This window comes from Mustela putorius, unplaced genomic scaffold (genome assembly GCF_011764305.1).
Source record: "Mustela putorius furo isolate JIRA1106 unplaced genomic scaffold, ASM1176430v1.1 tig00000281_pilon_pilon_pilon, whole genome shotgun sequence".
NCBI classification, from domain to species: Eukaryota; Metazoa; Chordata; class Mammalia; order Carnivora; family Mustelidae; genus Mustela; species Mustela putorius.
In genome coordinates, this window is record NW_025421343.1 from 14,056,446 (window position 1) to 14,078,866 (window position 22,421).

The following is a 22,421-nucleotide window of genomic DNA, read 5'->3' on the forward strand; positions in this document are numbered from 1 at the left end:
GTGAACAAGTCCAAGTTGAGGACTGCATGTGGTCCTTCTTGCTTAAGACTTCAGAATCCAAAGCTCAGAGGAACACCGGAGTCCTCACATGAACCCCTCAGGAAAGGCTGAGCCATGGTGTCACAGGGCCATGAATGATTTGCCTTGGGTCAGTCAGAAGCTGCTGAATGGGGAGCAGACTCCCTGCCTCTTAGTTAGTCATGACCACCAGACCGAGCTCGAGAGAGGTCATTTCCGCAAGCTCCCATGTGGCCGAGCATTTTCCTGTCTTGGGCCAGGTGGCGTATCCACTCCTACCTCCCTGCTCTTTCCTGTCCTGGAGCCCTTTGGGCCTGCAACGTTCCCTTTTTGTTTCACTTCCCTCCCTTCTGCTGGAGGCTCAAACCCAGGAGGCTGCCCTCCCTTCTGGAGTGGGTAAGGAAGGGCCTGGGAGGCTGAGTCTCCCTCAGCACATGCCCTGTAACAAGTCAACATCATTACCTGTCAAGAGAAAGCTCTGATTTCTCATAACTCTTCTCTGCTTGAGATGCCCACTCAACGCTGTAGTCATCCATCTTCTTTTCAAATGTTTCTGACACTGATGCAAAGTAGATGTCTGGGCGCCAGACAGCCAGACTGGGGTCAGGACAAGGAGCTGCCTTCTTCTGGTATTTTCTCCGACTCTGCTCATCTAACTCATTCCACATCTTCAAGATCTGAAAGGAAGTATAGGCCTCAGCCACATGGGAGGAAACCAGGAATGGGTTTGTCTCCCTGGGACATCCAGCAGGATAAGGATGATCATAGGCACGGGCTCCAAACAGGAGCAGGGGAAGGAGACAGAACCAGATGGCAATGAGAAATCCGTCTCAACACGGAGGACCGGGGGCTTCCCAGCACATGCTGCCTGACCATGACTCTCTGAGCCCTTTATCCTGGCCATTCAAACAAGGGCAGGGTGATCGGATGACCGTGAAAGTTAGCATCCAAACTGTCATTCTTTCTGAGTAGAATGGGGAACTATCATTGATAATGTTAGGGTGAAAGGCAAAGCCAAGACATTCCTAGGCCAACCAGGACCTGTCTGTCCCTCATCTGGGCTTTCACACACTCGATACCCCAAGGCTATCCCACAGCAACTGCTGCAAAACGTTCTCCCTGCCTCCTGGCTGCCAGCTTGGTTTGCTGACTGGGACACCCCAGCAGCAGAGGGAAAGATCGGAGAACAGTGAAGCTGGGCATTTATGCCCTGCTCTCTCTAAGAAACCTCTGAGTAGGCTGTGCCTCCCTACCGCCCCCTCATCCCACCCTACAGCCACCCTCTCCATTCCTGGCGGGTGCTCTTCCTGTTTCTGCCCACCTGGGGTAGCCGAGGACCCAGGTTACCAGCCCCAGTCAATTTCCCCAAACCCCGCCACACCCTTGTGAACTCCCCTCCTTAAGTTCCTATTTGAGGAATTTGTTTCATTTTGTTTCCTAACAGTGAATACAGCCAGATTATACTATGACACCCACTATTAGGAAACTACCCTGTTTCCTCAACCCCTGACTGAGGCCTACACGCTCCACACACTGAGGACACAATCACCCCCAAGTCACCTGGTGAGTCCCAAGGCTGCGGCCATTCTGGTTCCCACCCTCAAGGTTCAAGGCTTTCACAGCTGCTTGAATTTTCTGTGAATAACTCAAGAAGGCGCCTTTTCTCAGCAGGGTGTTGGGATGTTTGCTTTGCCATTTTTTGATGGCTCTGAAGTGACGGAGAGCTTTCTGGGGATCTGCTCGGGATAAAACCTCCTGGAGATGCTTCGATTTCATTATCACCTAAACAAAAACACACACACGAGATCCACATCACACAACTTCACAGGACCACGATGGTCTGTGTGGGGGCCCTCACGATGACCCTCAGTGGGGCTGAGCACCCACTGCTGACCAGGGCCCTCGCTGCCCTCACTCCAGAAGCCAGGTGGGGGGGTTTCTAGGGAGAAACGAGGAGAGAAAGTGAAGGCCAAAGCTTTGGGACAGGCGCCAGGATGGGAAGGAGCCAGTGCAGGACCACGACCTTCAACTCTGCCATCTGCTGCCTGGCCATGGTCATGACAGCTTTGGCGCCGGACTGCAAAATGGGGTGACCACTCAGTCGCTGGGGGTGGGCATTTCTGAGGCGGTAAGGTACTGTATGCAACCGCTCCCAGCCCGGGTGTCAGCTAGGCCTGCAAGCAAACATAGGCTCTGCCTCGCACCAACTGGTTCTCATGCCCTGCCACCCACAGCTTTGGCTGCACAAACACAGAAGAACACCTACTCCCCCAGGCCGTGGTGCAGATAAAAGCGGACAGTGTTCACAGCACACTGTAGCTTAGGGCCCAGCACCTGGCAAGTGGCCCCGGAAGCCAGAAGCACGAGTGCTCTCTGCCATCTTGTGATGAAGGATCCAGAGCGGGTATGAAAACGTCGAGCACTTCAAAGCATCGAACGGTGCTTTCTAACCTTTCCCCACCCTGCCTTGCAATAGCCGCCCTCACCGCGTGGCAAAGCTCAGGGTGCAAGGCTCACCATGAAGCCCAGGGCCCCACCACTGGGGCCAGGCCTACTACCTCGTAGTTGCTGGCGAGGAAGGGGAACTGCTTGGGCTGCAGGAACTGCGTCTTGGGGATATCCAGGCCGTCCTCCCCGTACAGGAACTGGACCACGCTGCCATCACTGTCACGCACGGTCAGATCATACTGGACCACCAGCCCCTCCAAGTGCTTGATGATGCACCTGTGTGGAGGCCAGGGGTGGCAGACGACGGAAATGGAGACTGCTGCTCTGCAGGCAGCCGAGCCAGGCTCTCACATTCCATGTTCTGAGGTACGGCAGCTCCGGGACAGGGTCTGTGCTTCCTCGTGGTTCTCTGGGAGGAGGAAGCTGCAGCCACGTGACTGAGAGCCTGGCTGCCACTCCTTGGCCCTGGCTCCAATGTCCAGCCCCAGCAGCTGGGACCGCTGCCTGCCTTTCACTGCCCTGCAGCGTAGCACTCCCCAAGGACCAGTATCTTTAGGTCCACAAGGCAGGTAAGGCAGGAGGGATGCCACCCTGTCCACTGCTTCCGCAGCATGGTTAGTCCAGAATTGGCCAGGGGAACAAAGGGGACATTGGGAACGAAATGCTGATGTGCTCACTGTAACCTGGCGCCCCTTTTCCAATGTTCTCAGCGGTCGGCCGTCTCCCTCAACCTCTCTCCCTGCTACCTGGTGCTGGCTGCTTAGCTTACTTCTGGTCATTCTGCCTCAGACTCTTCAGCCATCTTATCAGGAGGTTTTTCTAGTAATCACTGCTCCCCCAAGCTCCAAGCACAGACCTCAGTGTTAGTCACCACCATCTTCTTGGCACCCAGCACCAGGCCTGGCAAGGCTGGTGCTGAAAATGCCGGAGGGCAGGCTGTGCCCTCTGCTCCTTACCCCAGGGCTCCCGCTCTCTGTACCAGCTATGGCCCTGCAAGGCTGCACGGCCTTGTCTTTAAAGGTCCACTAGATGCGGCTCCTTGAATATCCTGCTGCCGACAGCCCCTGCCACCCATTTTCTCTCTCCTCTTTGTCCAACGTGCCCTGGTGCTATCACTCAGGCCTGCAGACTCAGCCAGGTCTGTCTGCCGCCCCCTGCCTCATCTTCCTGTGTTTCAGCCCATCGCTCTGTCTTTGCCCCACCTGCTTCTTCCTTTCCATCGCACTCTTGGGGGACAGCCTTCCGACGTCTGGCTGGGAGTCTCCACCACAGCCGAGCTGGCCCCCTCCAGTCCATCCTGTCTGAAGCACTGCATGTGACCTCTGCCCCAAGCCCCCACAGGCAGGTGGATCCTGGGGAGGCTCGTGCCCCTCCCCACAGTGGATGCCACCCTTCCGTTCCAAGAGGGATTCCATACATCCTCCTCCTTCCCCCACTGCATTTAATTGGCCTCAGGGACTCCTGCCTCACACAGGGATCCCCCAAACCCAGACTTACTAGATCATTTGTTTCTTAGCTTTTCCTACGTTACACATGTATTGTTGAGAGATTACAGAAATGGCAGGTGGGGTGTAAACCCTGCTTATGGAGGGAAGTGGCCACGTGATCCCTGCTCCTGAGAGGGGAGTTCACCCAGGTGCCCCGGCTTCCCACTGACCAGCCACACAGGGCTGCCCACCCCAAACCCGCCCTTCCCTTTCCTAGCCCAACCCTGTGGGCTGCAGCCTTGGGAGTCAAGGGGAAGGGGACCAAAGCATGGGATGCAGCGTTGGGGACTGTGGGACACAAAAGCAGGAGGATAGGGCTGGAGCACACAAGGAAACCTCTGAGGGTAGGATAAAGGAGCTCCGCCTCCTTGTGCGGCAGTCACCCAAGGTCCCGGAGAAAAAGACTTCACACCATGCCTGAGAGGCATGGGGATTTCTTGTTGCCATCTCCTCCATTTCCTACCACCACTTCTCCTCGCACAGGCTCTCTGGGCTCACGAAGAACCACAGCCAGAGCTTCCCCAGGCTGCACTCCAAGAGAGGGGAGGCTGGCACACAGGCATCTGCCATCCTGTTCCGCTGGCCACTCTGGAGTCAGGCCTTGTTCGGCTTCAAGCATCACTCCTTCCCACCTGCCCAATGGGCCAGTTAGAGTGGCTACTTACTCCCTTTCCTCCCACATAGGAGAGAAAACAAGCAGGTCTGGGCTGGGGAACCCCAATGTGACACCTGCATCTGGGGAGACAGTAACACTAACTACAGACTCACAGGCAAGGCCCCTGGGACCGGAATCCTCTCTGCACTGTCCCGGATGCTGAGCCCTCCCAGGGCAGACGACAAGCTCCTCACTGCTCCAGGCCTTTCCCCGGATCCACAACCTCCCCTGGGGAAGCGGGGGGTGGGGGCAGAATGACACACCTGCAGAACACAGGGACCTTCTGCATAAACCTCCAAGCTCATGCTCTATCGATCGGTTAGAAGGGGAAGAATGTCCACCATTTTCTGTCTCAGGCACCCATGGTGGGGTCTTTAAAAAGTTTTTTCATCCAAAGGGACTGTAAGTGAACTATCAGTGACAACGCACAAGATGACAGAGGTGACAGAGTAGGGGCTTTTTACCTTTGGAGGTAGCCGGAGCGGCTGGTTTTCACAGCGGTGTCCACTAGCCCCTCTCGCCCAGCCATGCAGTGGAAGAAGAACTCCTGTGGGAGAGGCAGGGCCGGGCCCCAGAGGGGTAGTGAGGGCAGGGTGCTTCTGGAAGCAGCCATGTCCGAGCTCCCGCAGCCCCGGAGCTGATGGGCCCACCATTGCCCTCCCCCATGGTCACCTGTGTCTCCCCTTGCCTGAGAGTGGAAGGAAGGTGGAGTCTGGGTACAGGAGCCAGGAGCTCTCCCTGCACACATGCATTCCAGCCCTAGCCAGGCACCCTACTTTCCAAGTGGAAATGCTACCAGGGCCTCGTCACTCTTCCATGCAACCCACATCCCTGAATTCTCCCCACAGCGTCACTGGAGGTGCACGGTGCTTTCCAGACATTTTCACCTACCCAAGGGTGCAAAAAACACCCTTGCAGTAGTCATCAGCAAATGTAGAGATACACACATGCACAGAGACAGAAAACTCCAAACGATAACTTTATAAAACTATCCCATCCCTTGGATGCTTTATTCACCATCCCGTTCTGTTTTATTGCTCAAAGAAATGCCAGTCACTATCTGTTACGGTGATTTCATGATTCACTAGGGACTAGAGTTTAAGAAGTTCTGGTCTAGATCCTCTCTCCTCCATCCTCTGCCAGAAGCCATGGGTGATCACAGCCAATGTGGGATTGACAAGGAGCAGTCGGTGGCCTTGAAACCAAGGGCTGGTCCTGTTCACAACCTGGTCTTAGTTGTCTGACCTTAATGTACCAATCAAGGCACAAAAGGTACTAACATCCAGAAAGCCATTTCTGACAAATACGAGGAGAAAAGCTTTCTCTAATGGGAGAAGTCTGTTTTTGACCGAGAAAGAACAGGCATTTGCCACAGCTACTGGATTTTCCCACCGTGAAGGAGTCATGGGAGGAACCCCACGGTGGGGATTCGTGAAACCAATCTCTGTGATGTTCTCTTTGGCAACAGAGAGTACCCAGGTGAGGGGCATCCCCTTCTCTGGCTGCCTTCCAAGTACGTGAGAAATGGTTTTGAGAAGGGTATGGCAGGAAAAAGTGGAGCTGGGATTGGTCTGACTCATCTCTCCACTTCTTGGCAAACACTGAGCACTCACTATTGCCAGGTCCCGCGAAAGCTCGGGTGTTACAGTGGTGACTATACAGGGTCCTCGGGGGCCACACGGTCTAGTGAGTCAGCAACAAACGGCTCGACATTTATTACTCAATAGTCCTTGCTCAAGGTTGTTGGTAAAGGTCACGGGCCTCCTACCATTGAGCCTGGCAATGAGAAGAGACACGAGGAAAACCCAGAATACATACCGGAGGCTTGATGCCAGTGAGGAATCTGCCAGTGACGAAACCGCCGGCCCTGGGCGTGAACTCATAAGGCTCAAAGCAGGGCAGTGACTTGCCAGATGCCATTAAAGGGGGTCTCCGACCCTCCAATTCGATTTGGCCCAGCAGGCATGAGATCTGGAAGGAAGGAAGCCCAAAGCAAACTTGAGATCCACACATGTGTAAAGCTTTGTCCTAGCAAAGGAGGGAAGGCCTGCTCTGGAAGGAAGGCTGCGTGGAAATTGGTTTGTGAAGTCCATGCTGGATTTTCACACAAACCAGAGGAGCTCTTGTTTCAAGAAAAGAACTGTGTTTTTGTTTTGTTGACTGATCAAAATTTGACACGTCTGGGGTCACTTGTAAATGGTAGAAGAAGCCACATTTCAAAATCATCACGTTCTACCTGTAAGGGTCCCAAAGGCCCTAATAGAGAAACTGAGGTCTGCAAGAAAAAGGAATTTATTGTGATCCTTAAATTCTAAGGCCAAAAGGGAATAAAAGCACCTCTTAATATTCATGGGGGTGAGAGGACTTCACCTCAGTCAAGGGGGCTTCCTGATGGCATTCAGCCTTTTAAGCCCATTCCTTTATCGCTCTACACTCACCAAGGTCCTCAGGACTTTAAGAAGAACTATTAACATCTGTGAACACACAGCCACCTGAGGAGGTGACGGACCTCAGATCAGGGGTCAAGAAACCTCTAGGACAACGCCTATAATGTAATGATAAATGAAAAAAGCAGACCACGACAGGATCTCAGAGAGGACTGACCACACACGCGCACACATCTGCCCTGGTGCTTGTTCATAACGTTGAGGTGTTAACAGGGGTTGCCTCCTGTACCAATTTCTGTATGCTTTTGTATTTTGTAGTACTTGTCCTGGTTTATATAGAATGTGGATCCTTTTAAAAAAAAATCGGAAAGAGGGGCGCCTGGGTGGCTCAGTGGGTTAAGCCTTTGCCTTTGGCTCAAGTCATGATTTCAGGGTCTTGGGATCGAGCCCTGCATCAGGCTCTCTGCTCAGCAGGGAGCCTGCTTTCCCTCTCTCTCTGCCTATTTGTGATCTCTGTCTGTCAAATAAATAAATAAAATCTTTAAAAAAAAAATCAGAAAGAAATCTGAAAATTGCCTCCTGCCATGACCCCACCCTTCTGGCAAAACAGCCAGCCGGCCTTTGCCCACACCTGCATGGTGTTCACAGTCGACCCTTTGGCTCCAGACTGCACCATCATCTGCAAATTGTTCTCTGGGAACTGTCTGTGCAGGCCAAATGGCATGCACGCCTGCAGAGGAAATAAACACAGCAAGTCAGTGACTTCACGCCTTTCTGAAACCCCAATGTAATCCCAAATCACAAGATAAACCCAGGATGCGAAAGCAATAAACTCAGACTATTTACCCAGAGATAAGTGTCGAGTCCCACTCAAGGTAAGAAGTCTCATTTGGCAACAATCCTTTTGCTAGAACCTCTGGAGAGAAGTCTAACGAGATGGCCCCACATGCTGCACTGTGCTGACCCCCTCCGCCAACAAGCCCAAGGCTCTTATCACGGGCCAATGGGGACAAAAAGGGAGAAACAGAGGGGCCAGCATATGCAGTTTGTGATCCTATAAAACAGCGGGTTCAAGAGAAAACCTGAGGTGTATCCTTGTGAATCTGCCCAGCAGACATGGCCTCAATTCCCGCACCCCCCTGGCAGCGAGGACCAGTGTCCATGTCACACTCACATTTACCAACACGCTGCCCGAGCACCACACGGGAGCCTGGCCTTGGATCCAGGGCCCATAGACATGGGCAAAGCCCTCTATGTAGAGCTGGAGGAGCCGGTGGCAGGGCCTCCAAGTCTGTTTCAGCCTCTGCCTAGGGATACAGAGATCTGGACCAACACAGGAGATGTATGTGTTCGGGGGGGGGCGGGGGGAAGAGGGGGCGTGGTGCGTGTGGTGGGAAGAGAGGAGCTGGAGGGACAAGAAACAATCTTGAGATGCTTCTGAGACAACGTCCCAGCATTCTCAGTCAAGCCCTGAAGCTGAGCCTCCTGGTTCTCTGAGAGGTGCTAGAAGGGCTCCTCTGAAGAAATCCTCTCAAGGACGACAAGAGGTCTCGTTCTTGGCAGTCTAAGGGATATCGAGAGCCGGTGAAGAGGCAAACACTGATTCTTGTCGAGCACTGGCCTTGCCTTCCCCCTCCTCTTCCGCAGCTCTGGGGCAGGAAAGTGCAGAGCCCAGGCTGTGGCCTTCGCCTGTCCAGGGACTTCCCTCTCCTTTCTCTGTTGCCCAAGACCTGGCTTGATGGAAAAAGCAGAAGGGGACTCCAGAGTACTTCCAGAGTGCTCCCACCGTGCCGAGAGTGTGGTGTAGATTAGCTCCTTAATCCTCTCAGCAACCCTGTGAGGTAGGTGCTCCTCATATCCCTACCTCCTGGTGAGTAAACAAAAGCACAGACTGGTTGTATCACTGGTTGTATCACTTGCCCAAAGTCACACAGCAAGTACATCGCCGAGCCAGGACTTGAACCCACACCTCCACCCCAGGCTCACCTATATAGCAAGCACCAGTGGTATTTTTGGTCCTCCATTTGGCTCCTCCACTAAATAGTGGCCCCAGAGGAATTATTTACTCCCCTTTGATGCAGTCACCCCCAAATCCAAACATTTGGAGAGAAAAAGTGCAAAGCATTCCCTCTCATCATTAACTGGTTAAGAGAACAAAGTCCTTGATTTTTCAAAACAATGAATTCTACACATCTCACCTCGCATCTCACCTAGTTAACTGTCAAACAGCCCAATTACTCCAGAGAGCCCCAAGTGAGAATCAAAATGTAATTTTTTTAAAAACCAGCATTCAAAATAGTGGCGATAAGTGCACACACTCGCTGGACTAACCTTGTTAATCTCATTGCTGTAATGGTTCACTTCCTCCTTGAACTTCAGATCAATCATGTTAAAATCCCTCTGGTCTTTGCCCAGATGGGCATCCTGCCATTTCCCTCGGACCTCATCACATGACGCAGCTTCTGGCAGGTTTAACGCAGCCCTGACAGCCTACAAGGAGAAAAGGCACAGGTCGGAGGCAGCAGCCAAGGGAGGAGGGCGTGGGTTTCGTTCCATGGGAGCCCCAACCCTCTACCGCAGGCCGTAGCCACCCAGGCCCTCCTCACCCGTGGCCCGCAGTGGGTGGACTCTTCAATGACCCTGTGTCTCTTTGCATCTGCCTTTGGCTTCACCAGAATGTCTTCCACGCCTGGGGAGTGAGACAGAAAAGCGTGGGTAGGACTGAAACCGACCTGTTGTAAGCTCAGTGAGGTCGCAGCATGGTGGGCACTGCCATGAACAAAGGCAGCATAGGGACAGCAATGGGGACACCGACCTCCCTAGTGAGGGCCTGTCACCAGCTGTGAAGTGCTTCCCACAGGCGGAGCATCCTAATTACCGTTTTACACATGACCAAACGAAGGCTCAGACTTCAACTACCTGCCTTGTGTTACGTGGGCAGTGAGTAAACCCACGGCCATGTCCCAAACCTGCGCTCTCGGCCAGCAGCTCTATGAGCACACACTGGATGAATGGGCTGGGGGTGAAGACGAGGTTTCAGGTGAAAAACTGGGAAGGAAGAGAGACAGGGAAGGAACAGTCTGGTTTTGATTCCCAGAAGTGACAAGTCACAGGGCACGCGGGCACAGGCACATACCTGAGCCTGGGTGACAGGGACCACCATGGCAGGGTCTGCCCCAAGACCCTGCAAATGTCATTGCAGTTAAACCTTCCTCCTGGCTCCAAAGGGCTAGGGAAGTCCTCACCTTGGGCAGGACATCCTTCTACTTCACCCTCCAATCAACTATTTCCGGTCTATATGTGTGAGTGCTGCTGGACTCTAGAACTTCCTCAGCCAAGATGTGCATGGGAAGAAAATCAATGGTGCACTGTTTAGAAGCTGAGCTAAAACATCTGAATTCCCAATGCCACATCCTGGAGGCCTGAGGGACTCTAAAGAACGTGTACAAGTAGGAAGGGAAAGAAACAGTCCCTTTGTGAGGAAGCTGTCATCACAGAAGTGGGTTCTTCCATGGGGTCGGCTCCCGGTCGCCTTGCTGTCACTTCACTGACCCCTGGCTGTAAAGGCTGAAGAAAAGGTGACTTCACTTGGCCGCCCATTCCCCAGAGCTGTGTCCAGTTTGGCCCCGCTCCCTTTCTCCATCTCGAGGTCTCGGGAAGGCCTTGGCACTCGAGGGCTGATTTTCCCTGCGCCACGTGCTAAGCAGAGCTGCAGGCAGGGCTGGGTTTGTTGGGTGTGGTCCTTTTCATGCTCTGGGTGTGGCAACTTCCTCGACTTCTCATTTTTAAAATAGTTTGTTCAAGGGCCCTCTTCCCAATAAAGTGAAAACCAGGAGACAGCCCAAATGTTTAATTATAGGAACTGGTTAAATAAACTGTGGTACCAGTACACCACTAGAATAATCCATAGCTGAGCATGTAGGCTTATATTAGGATATTTACAAAAGAACATTTATAAATATATTCCATAATGGGGAGGAAAAGATCACCAAACTGTGTAGGGTAGGATCTCACTTTTTCCTGAATGTGTTTATACTGGCAGGTCTAGAAAGACAACAACAGATCAAGAGAATGGTCATCTCTGATGACTGAATGCTGGGGGACTTTCAACTGCTCTCTGGTCTGTACTTATTTTTCTTTCTCCACAGTTTACCTATATCCTGTAATTAGCAGGCCCCACTGCATCGAGTGCACGAGCTCCAGCTGAAGCAGGCCCAGGGGCCTCCCGGGGGGGACTTCCACCATGTCCACACACACATAAGTCTGCAAAGCGGAGTCCTACTCCCACTACTACGGTATTATGAACCTGACAACTCCAGCACTCGCTGTGGCTCGAGCTTGACATGCCGCAGGTCCCCTGCTCCTCCCAGAACACCACAGAAAGGCTCAGAAAGTAACAGCACACTTGCCATCTTTCTCAAGGCCAACTTGCTAAAATGGTGTGGCTCAGGCACCTGGGTGGCTCAGTTGGTTGGGTGACTGCCTTTGGCTCAGGGGTGACTGCCTTCGGCTCAGGTCATGATCCCAGACTCCTGGGATTGAGTCCCTCATTGGGCTCCCTGCTCCATGGAGAGTCTGCTTCTCCCTCTGACCTTCTCCCCTCTCATGCTCTCTCTCTTTCTCTCTCAACTAAATAAATAAAATCTTTAAAAAATAAAATAAAATAAAATCGTGTATGCTCATTTCCAGGAGAGAATGTAGCTCCTCTGCCTAGGTTAGGATTGTCCCAACAGGTCTACCCCAACATGGTGTTTCTGACGGTGCTGACGCCCCTGCGATGTGGGGAGGTGTAGGCAGTTCTGACAATAGGGAAGGCCCTTTGTGGAGCACAGAGTGCCCAGGGCATTCTGGAAACACACTCGCAGGAGAGAATGGAGATGGGTTTGAGTGTGAAAAATCAGTCTCAGGGACAGAAAACTATAGAGGCTGGGGTGGAGAATGGAATGGGGACTGAGGAGCCGGAAGAAACACTGGGTGGGGGAAGGGCGGAAAGCACGGGAAAGGACCAGGTCTGTGACATGGTGGTGGCAACCAAGAGAGGACATGGTTATAGGAGCCTGTCCCTCCCCTGGAAGCTGCTAGTAGAGTCAGGGAGACATCCTGATGGCCATGCTGGCCAGGAGAGAGGGGAGCCCCAGGGCCACTTGCCGAGCACTCACCCAAGGTGAAACCTCTGTAGAGCTGCAGGTAGGCAGTGAAGAGGCGGGCCAGGCAGGTGAGAACCTTGCCGCTGGTCTCCCCACCATAGATCTCATAGCAGCAGTGGACCAGGCCATAGGCAGAGCTCCCGTAGTGCGCCTTGTCCAGCACCCCACACAGCAGCTCCCCTTCTCTGATGATCACCTGTGGAGGGGACAACCACCAGTGCTGGAACAGAGGAGACCCCTCTTGTGTGAGCCACCCCCTCCTTTTCCTGTGTTTTATTAACCTTATTGTGTACGTCCCTCCACAGTAACCTGCCACAGGTTATTGATGGAAAGGAAGATGCAGGGAGTGATGAATCACTAAATTCTACTCCTGAAACCAATATTACACTATACTAACTAGAATTTAAACAAAAACACAAACAAAAGAGAAATATGTAGCTTATAAGTGGAACTAATATATTTTTCCTAAATAAAGGAGAGGAGGACATAAAGACCCATATTTTTCAATTATGTTTGCTAGGGACTATTACCAGCACCCCTCCCCCCCGGGACATTTTGCTTGTTTTCTTGTCCCCCTGCAGCACAACCCCACCCATACTGACTGGAGGTCAAGTACCCTTTCCAAGGACCTTATGACTAGAAATGAGAGCATCTGGAGTATAAACTCCATGAGCACAACCTTGGCCTAGGTTCTTCCTCCCCTTGGACTCTACAAGTAAGAACAGCATAAGCCTCTATCTGTCAAATAAAATAAACAAATCTTTAAACAAAACAAAACAAAAAACCAACATAAGCTTTCTAATATCTTCTCAGGCATTTGCACTTTCCAAAGTTGGGTTAAAGCATCAGAAGCTAATTAAAGGAAGGACTGCTAGCCGCATAATGTAGCACACATTAAGCCCTTGATCTCTAAAGGGAAAGAAAAGCGGCAGCTTCAGTTCTAAATGGAATGTCTGCTACTTCCTGTGACAAAGCACGTGTGAGCTGGGGACTTAAGGTTGGAAGTCTTTAGTGTGGGGCCACTATCTGGCTGGCTTGCAGGAGCCCTGTTTCCCGAGGGCTGGAGCCGGAAGTTGTGCAACCTCACAGCAGATCCGTGAACTTGAGCTACTCAGGGGTTTCAAAGGAAAACATGGGTTCTGCATTTGCAAGTTCTGCAGAATTGAGTCCAGAGGCCTTCTGCTTCCCAAGTGGTTGGAAGGTTTATATGGAGGTTTAAATACCACCAATCAACTCTGACCCTTTCTAAAACCAAAAGTGACACCCATTTGGGCACAACTACCTCTCTTGAAAGCCATGACCTGAGTCTCCCTTTCTCCGTCTCTGTTTTATATCCATTTGTCTAAACCTGAGAGTAGATGTCTCCAACCGCACAGCTAGGCAGCCACACCTGGGACTCGCACATGGAGTCAGGGTTAAAGCCAGGAACAGGCCGAGGGGGCTCCTGTACCCAGGCTTTGCCACTGATCTTCGCCTTTCCCGATAAGCTCAGTGGGATGTGGTCTTCTGGGATTATGTTTATGAGCAGCGTTGACACAACCTGGAAAGAAAAGAAAGATGCTGCTGATTGTGGGGAGAAAAGGGGAGTTCCCTTTTAGGACAACCTGGCCCTGTTCATCCCCCGAAGCCAAACAACTCCATTCTGATGATCTGTAGATAGAGCAAGAAAACCACACATTTCCACCTCTGTGGGACAAGCTGATCTCAATTGTTCTCCACTTACATGCCGTAAGAGGGGGCTTAGGAACAGAAACAGATATACACCATTAAGAATTTCACTGGCACTCTTATTTCCTGAAATAAATTCTTTTTTGAGAGAGAGAAGCAGATCCCCTGGCTAAGCAGGGAGTCCCACTCAGGGCTCGATCCCAGGACCTGGAGATCATGACCTGAGCTGAAGGCAGATGCTTAACTGACTGAGCCACCCAGGTGCCCCTCCTAAAATAATCTTTAAAGTGAACAATCTTCTAGAACTGAAGATGAAGTCCCTGAATAGACCCAAAGGACAGAGAAGAAAAAAGTAAACTGCTGTGGGGTCACAGTAGAGAAAGATTTGAGTATGTAGTAAAAAAGTAAAAGCAATGACAGCAGGGTTGAGAGATGGTGGGGGTCACAGCGCTGTCCTCTGCCAGAGGTCAGCCCCAACATGATGTCAGTTCCAGGACTGAGGCAAAGGTTGAAGAACACTCTTCAGAGGCATCCTTATTTCATCTTCAGGCCACATCAAAACAGATGAGTCACCAAAATTATGGTCAATAACACCCTCCCACAGAAGAGCTTTGACTTTCCAGTGGGTGCAAAGGAAAGAAGGAAGGGAGAGCTCTCCCTCTGAAGGGCTTCACACATGAGGCCTGGATAATCTGACTGAGAAGCTTCAGAGATGAGAGGATGTTCCAGAGTCTCTGGTCTACCACTGACTGGTCACGTACCGAGGGGCAAAATGACTGTGCTCTTCGGGTTAGCACCGCTCATTTGCAGGGGAGATAAAATCCACCTGTTCTTTCAGCAATGCTCTACTGAGTGCTTACAATGGGCCCCGTGCTGGGAAGCATCACGAATGAATCAGTCTGCCTTCACTGGAACCTTCCTTCCCAAAGGGGACTGTCCTTGGAGGAAAACAAAACAGGGAAGGAGAACCCCAAGGAGAGCAAGGGGGAAAGGGGAAGGAGTATTCAGGATTTTCAGTAAGACAGGCAGGGAAGGCCCCGCCAACAAGGTGGTGAGGAAGCAAACCATGCAGAGATCAGACCATGCATTTCAGGCAGGAGGCTTTTAGTCTGAGTGAGAAGGAAAGCTATTCGGGAGGTTCTGATCACAGGAGTGACATGCTCTGATTTTACTTTTAACAGGCCCACCTGTTCCAAATACATTCATGGTCTAGACACTGAGGCTACGTAAATTTCTCAGAGAATAAGCCTGCTGAGTGACACTGACAAGAAGGACCAGGACTTCAGAAGCGGTTATTAAAGCTGAGTGAGGAAGGAGCACCATGGGATAGTCTCCACGTGAGGAACACCACAGGATCCACTGGTTACATGACGGGCAACCTGACGGCTCCCACCCAATTAGGATTTACAGAACTAACACCAGAAATAAAGTCATTCAACAGGGATTAATCATGGATACTGAGAGACTGGGGAGTCTTTCCTTCCTTTGCCCCAGCTGGGTGCATCACGGTTGCCACCCACTCAATAAGTGGCTGCTAACTGGAGGTTGGGGGGGCGATTTCTGAAGCAGCTGCTCCACTGAGAACCCAGGTGGGGGCAGCTGTGCCTGGGTATAACCATGACTCCAGAGAGGGGCAAAAGCACACATTCCCAAAGATGTAGCAGGCAAGGTGCAAAGAGGCCAGGGCAACAGGCATGCGGGCTAAGGAGGGGCTGGGAGCCATCAGCAGGCATCAGTAAATAACTATTTGTACACCTGCACCAGGCCCCACAGAGTGGCGTCTTTATGTATCATCCTTAAAGAAAGCAGACAACACTCTGCCTCAACGGAAGATGACCGGTAGGGCCATAACCGCACTCTCCAGAAAGCTAGCACTGCCAGACAAGGGAGAGGAAGTAAAACAGGAGGGTGAGGCTTCCCTGTGAGGCTGACCACAAGCTGCACCTCAACTAAATCACCACAGCATGGACTGGCAGGCTGGGCACAGTCAGGATAGGAAGCAAGCACACATAGCCAACCATCAGAGGACAAGGAAATACGACCCGCCATCTTGTCTATAAAAACAAGAACGCAGAAGAAGCAAAGCACTTGACAAATTCCAACAACCTTTCATGATAAAAACACGCAGAATAGGAATAGAAGGGAATGGTATTGACCTGAAAAGAAGGCACTTATGAAAACCCATAGTTAATATACTCGGTGGTTGGGTCACCTGGGTGGCTCAGTCAGTTAAGCATCCAATTCTTGATTTCAGCCCAGGTCATGATCTCCCAGTTGTGGGATCCAGCCCCAGGTCAGGTTCCATGCTCAGTGGGGAATCTGCTTGAGATTCTGTCTCTCCCTCTGTCTCTCCCCCCACTTGCAGACTCTTCTTTTCTCAAAATAAATATATTTTTTGAAGATTTTATTTATTTATTTGCCAGAGAGAGAGAGTACAAGCAGGGTGAAAAGCAGGCAGAGGGAGAAGCAGGCTCCACACTGAACACGGAGCCTGATGCGGGTCTTGATCCCAGGACCCTGGGATCATGACCTTAGCTGAAGGCAGATGCTTAACTGAGACACTCAGGCATCCCTAAATAAATCATATCTTAAAAAATGCATACATATATACTAAACAGTCCAAGACTAGACACTTTTTGCCCAAGATCAGGAACAAGACAAAAGATACCTACTCCCACACTTGTATTCAACAATGTACTAGAAGTACTGGCCAGGGCAATTGGGCAAGACAAAAAAAAATAAAAGGCAGCCAGATTGGAGAGGAAGAAGTAAAACTACCTCAGTTTATAGATGACATGATCTTTAGATGGAAAACCCTAAAGAATCCACAAAAAAGTTATGAGACCTAGTAAATTACTAAGCACAGAGGAAGGATGCAAAGGTCAACATAGAAAATCTACTATTTCTATACATTAACGATGACCATCTGAAAATGAAATTAACAAAATAATTCAGTTTAAAAAAGTATCAAAAAAGAAAATACTCAGGAATAAATTTAAAGCAAAGAAGTGTAAAATTCATACACTGAAAAGTCTAACACAATGTTGAAAGAAATTAAAGAAAATCTAAATAAAATGGAAAGACATCAGGGATCAGAAGACTTAATATTGCTAAGATGGCAAGGGTCCCCAAATCGATCTACAGGTTCAGTGCAAACCTTACTGAAATTCCAACTGCAAGTTTTGTATAAATGAACACGTTGATCCTAAAATTTACAAGGAAATGCAAAAGACGTGAATGACCAAAACAATCTTGAAAAAGAAGAACATAGTTAGAAGACACATACTTCCAGATTTCAATACAACAAAGGACACAACGATGGCATAAAGATTGACATACTGATCAATGGAAGAGTCCATAATGTGGAGCAATTAGAATGCTCAGGCATTGCGGGTAGGAATGTAAAATCGTACAGCTGTTAGGGAAAACAGTTTGGTAGTTCCTAAAAAAGTTAAAAATGGGGACGCCTGGGTGGCTCAGTTGGTTAAGCAGCTGCCTTCGGCTCAGGTCATGATCCCAGCGTCCTGGGATCGAGTCCCACATCGGGCTCCTTGCTCGGCAGGGAGCCTGCTTCTCCCTCTGTCTCTGCCTGCCACTCTGTCTGCCTGTGCTCACTCTCGCTCTCTCTCTCTCTGACAAATAAATAAAATCTTAAAAAAAAAAAAAAAAGTTAAAAATGCTCAGGCATTGCTGGTAGGAATGTAAAATTGTACAGCTGTTTGGGAAAACAGTTTGGTAGTTCCTTAAAAAAGTTAAAAATAGCAATACCATATGACCCAGCAATTCCACCCTTAGCCAAGAGAACTGAAATGCATCATCACACAAAAACTAGTACATGAATATACATGGCAGCTTTATTTAAAATTATCAAGAGGGGAACAACCTATATTATCCATTTATCACCTGACTAACAAAATGAGCTATTTCCATACAATGGAATATCATCCAGCCATAAAAAAGAATGAAGTCCTGTTCACGCTACAATATGAGTGGATTTTCAAAGTATTATATTAAGTAAAAGAAGCAAGTCACAAAAGGCTACCTGTTCTAAGGTATCAGTTACATGAAATGTCCAAAAGAGGCAAATCCACAGAGACAGAAAGTGACTACTTTGGAATGAGGGAGGGAGGAATTGAGACTGTTGGTAATAGGTACGGGGTTCCTTTCAGGGATGATGGAAATGTTCTGGAATTAGCTAGTAGTGATTGTTATACAACACAGCAGGCATACTAAAAATCTTTGAATTATACCCTTTTAAAAATCATAAATTTTAAGTTAAATATGAATTACATCTCAATAAGAAAAACACAGAAGTCAAACAAGAGGATTTTAAGCTTCTTCCTGTGATAACATTCTAGAAATGTTAAATTTACTTTCTGGTCATAAAGTATTATGCTAGGGAGAAAAGACAACCTGCAACCTGTTCTTAAACTGAAGGGTAGATAGCAGTATCTTTGAGAATTTTAAGTGGATTTTTTAAATATTGAACTTTAAAAATGTTTTAAAAATTAAAAGGATTTCTTTAAAAAAAGAAAAGTTTTAAAATGTATATATCCTTTGACTTGGCAATCACACTGCTAGGAACTCATCTCAAATACAAACCAAAGAAAGTGCCTGAGTGTAAACGTAAGTGGGTGCTTACCACAGCACTAGGTAAAATGTAAAAACCAGGTAACAATTAAATGTCTGCCCAAAAAAGCCAGTTAAATCAACTATGGTATATCCATATCACTGGATACAACAGAGAAGGGGTTAAAAAGAATGACATGGATCTACAATATGTCATTAAGTGAACTAAATCCATCACAAAGCAATTTTAAGAAAGGTCCTGCCCATTAATCTAGCACACGAAGGCAGTTTAATGAACTTCTTGCCATATTCAGAGTAAGTTAGGGTAGTCCGAGAAAAATACAGACTGCTTGAAATAACGGAATTCCCTTTGGAAGGCCTGGTGGCTCATTCAAAGTAAGCCATGTTAAAAATCAGTCAAAAAAGGTCCATGCACTTGGTGGTCATGAAAGCTCATGCCTCAGGTACAAGGATGTTACAGATAAAGAGGTTTAAAATATAAGTTCAAAACTGAATGTCAAATTTAATCAGGACTCATGGTTCTCCTGACTAGGTATTCTATCTCATTCTGAATTACTTTCTATGAGAGTATGTGTGGACATGGAGAATAGGGTTGGGGAGGGAGGGAATGTTTCCTTTTTCCCTTCAGGTCACTGTGTTCTTGTTTAACAACAACTTCTGTTACTTCTACAGTTAAAAAGAATTTGAGGGCGCCTGGGTGGCTCAGTGGGTTAAGCCGAAGCCTTCGGCTCAGGTCATGATCTCAGGGTCCTGGGATCGAGTCCCGCATCGGGCTCTCTGCTCAGCAGGGAGCCTGCTTCCTTCTCTCTCTCTCTCTGCCTGCCTCTCAGTGTACTTGTAATTTCTCTCTGTCAAATAAATAAATAAAATCTTTAAAAAAAAAAAAAAGAATTTGAAAGGCACTTATCTAATAACTGAATTCAGGAAGGTTGCTGAATACAGGGACAATATACATAAATTAATTGTATTTCTACATCTATATAATTAGAAAATTTAATAAACAATGCCATCTATAATAGAAATACCTAGAAATAAATTTAATGAAAGATATACAAGACTTACATAATTGAAGGACATACTATGTTCATAATTTGAAAGATTCAATACTGTAAATATGTTGATTCTCCCTAAAGTGATCTAAAGGTACAATGTAATCCCAATAAAAATTCTAGAAGGTATTATTTTTGGGGAAATTTATAAGCTGACTTTAAAATTTATATGGAAATACACAGGGTCAAGTATATGCAAGACAGTCTTGAAGAACAAAGCTGGAGACTTTTACTGTCAGAAATCAGTATTATAAAGCTACAATAATTAAAATAGTGTAGTACTGGTACAATGAAATCAAACAGATCAGTGGAATTAAATAGAGGCCAGGAAGAGACCCCCATCTATGTGACTAGTTGATTTATGAACACAAGAGATACTAAAGAGAAGTGGAAAAATGCTGGTCTTTTCAACAAATGATGTTATATTAACTGGAGAGCCATATGGGGGAGAAAAGGAATCCCCTACCTTATATCGCACACACCCACAAATATCAATTCCACGCAGACAAGTAAACTTAAGTGTGGAAGTAAAACAGTAGAGCTACTGGACAATGACACAAGGGAATATCTTGATGCCCTCAGGACAGGCACTTATACAGGAGTAGCTTTGAACAGCACATGCTGGTGAATTATAGTAATAAAAAAGCTCTGATCATTAGAAAACAGCACTGGGTAAAAAGGCAAAAATTTGGCAATGGACGAACACAAGAACATATAAAAAAAAAACCCTTACTTATTTATAAGAAAATGGCATGGAATAGAAAACAAGAAAAGGACTCCAATGAGCACTTCACAAGTGATGATCCCCTAATGGCCAATAAGCATATGAAGACGTACTCAACCTCACTTATCAGTAAGAAAATGCAAGTTACAACCATAATAAGGTGCTACTACACACCCATCTGAATGGCTAAAATAAAACTAATGGAAACAAATGGTACAATAATTCAACTTCCGCTGAGCATAGGAAGTAACTAGAATTCTCATACCCTGCTGGTAGCACTTTGGAAAAATGTTTATTAATAAATCTATTAATGTTAAACATAGATCTTATGATTCAACAATTTGATTCCTTGGTATCTAGCCTACAAAATGAATGTGTATGTTTCACAAAAGATATACAAGAATGGTGATAATAACCCTATTTGTAATAGCCAAATGAAGACAAGCCACATGTTGCTGGAGAGTAAAAGAGTAAATATATGATGGCAGCGTTACACAATGGAATACTATACAGCAATGAACTCTTGCTATGTGATACCATGAATGACTTACGCAGAGATATGACTGACCATTCCATTTACATACAGTTCAAAAAAAAAAAAAAGACAAAATGTAATTAATAACAGTGTTCAAAGTCAGGTTGGGGGGCCATCTTCAGAGAGGGGTAAAAATAGATTGGGGTCTGCAGGGGTCTTCTGGGAGTGCTGGTGAGATTCTACTTTCTCGTCTGGGTGATTTTACAAAGGTGTATTTACTTTGTGAATGTTCACTAAGCTGAACACTTGAGATATATACAATGACAGGCAAATCCTTTTCCTTTATATGCTCTTTCAACAAATGCTGAGACCTCAGATTCTTAAATGAGAGTAAAGCACTCAAGAGGCTGCCTCAAATGCCCTTGAGAAGGAGCCTAAGACTTGATTTTGGGGTACAAATAGAGCACCTAGGTGAAGCTCCTTATCTCCTAATTCTACACATGGCTTTTCTCTGCAGAATCAGACTGAGCCACCATCAAATTCTTGTGCATGGCAGTCATTCTTTTCTTTTACACCTACTTGCAAAGAAGTAACAGCCTGTGGCAACCTTGCAAAAACACCAAAAAACCTTAACTGTGACACAAGTAAAACCTGGGCCTATTCTCTAGTTTTACTAATTAAATGGTAATAATCTTGGCCCAGAAACACTGTAAGATGAAAATGATTCCTAACATGACCAAATTATTCCATCATTCTAATCTTTTCCATGCCACACATTTTCTCACTTATGTGCTTAACATGGTTGTGACAATGAACACACAGAGAATGCTGTAGTCTATTTTTGTTTTCAACATTAGGTCAGAAAAATTTCCCAGGCTGTTTCACAATATGGTCTTTTAAAACCACTATTTTAAACAGCTACATAATATCTTCACAAACGGATGTTCCACAGTTTCCTTAGTGCCAATGTAAAATATCCAGGTTTTTCTAATTTTCCACCTCCATCAACGGTGGTATAACAGGCTACTTTTTTCAAGTAGCTTTTTCTACATTTCAGACTGTTTCCTTTGGCTAGATTCCCAGATTGAAGGGAATCAACATATTTATGGTTCTAGATATATATTCTTTGCCCACTATTTAGTTCTATTTTGAACACATAGCTTATGTTTAAATAAAATTCTAATAAATTCTGGACAACTACTTAAAATATAATCATTCACTTCCAAGAGAACTTCAGATGGCTTATAAGATGAAGACAAATAAACAGAAATAATAAAAATAATAGAAATAAAAATAATAAAGCAGACAAATACATATGGCCAACTAAGTCAGAAGCCAGGAAACTATAGCCTATAGGCCTCATCTGGTCTACCACCTGTTTTTGTAAGTAGGTAATTGGATCACAGTCACGCTCATTCATTTATGTTTTGTCTATGGCCGCTTTCATGCTACAACGGCAGAGCTGAGTAGTTGCAACAGAGCCTGTATGACCTGCAAAGCCTAAACTATTTATTGTCTGGCTTACAGAAAAAGGTTACCACTCCTTGAACCAAACAATCCATACTTACAGATTTTAATCTTAAATTGCAAAATTCCCCATCTATTCAGTTAAACTGACTTCCACTTCTGGCCAAGCTAGAGCAACAGTGACCTAATGACTCTTCCACCAAAAACAACAGCAAAAGCAGACATGATCATGAAACCATGGTTTTTAAGACAGTGGACACCAGGCAATGAAGGACAGTGATCAGCAAAGACAGTAGACTTGAACTA

General features: G+C 47.5%; 1 protein-coding gene across 2 annotated transcripts in view; it reads right to left on the minus strand.

The window, feature by feature from the left end:
* The window catches only part of POLR1A (RNA polymerase I subunit A), a 70,512-nt gene that overhangs the window by 14,495 nt on the left and 33,596 nt on the right, over positions 1–22,421 (minus strand). For both annotated transcript variants that reach the window (XM_004742344.3, XM_045079110.1), the window contains exons 15-24: positions 13,533–13,682; positions 12,155–12,338; positions 9,602–9,684; positions 9,327–9,485; positions 7,627–7,725; positions 6,427–6,579; positions 5,073–5,155; positions 2,577–2,742; positions 1,579–1,800; positions 481–695 (exon numbers count right to left, since the gene is read on the minus strand). In XM_004742344.3, the coding sequence (XP_004742401.1) occupies positions 481–695; positions 1,579–1,800; positions 2,577–2,742; positions 5,073–5,155; positions 6,427–6,579; positions 7,627–7,725; positions 9,327–9,485; positions 9,602–9,684; positions 12,155–12,338; positions 13,533–13,682 (1,514 nt within the window). The remainder of the gene's footprint in view (positions 1–480; positions 696–1,578; positions 1,801–2,576; positions 2,743–5,072; positions 5,156–6,426; positions 6,580–7,626; positions 7,726–9,326; positions 9,486–9,601; positions 9,685–12,154; positions 12,339–13,532; positions 13,683–22,421) is intronic.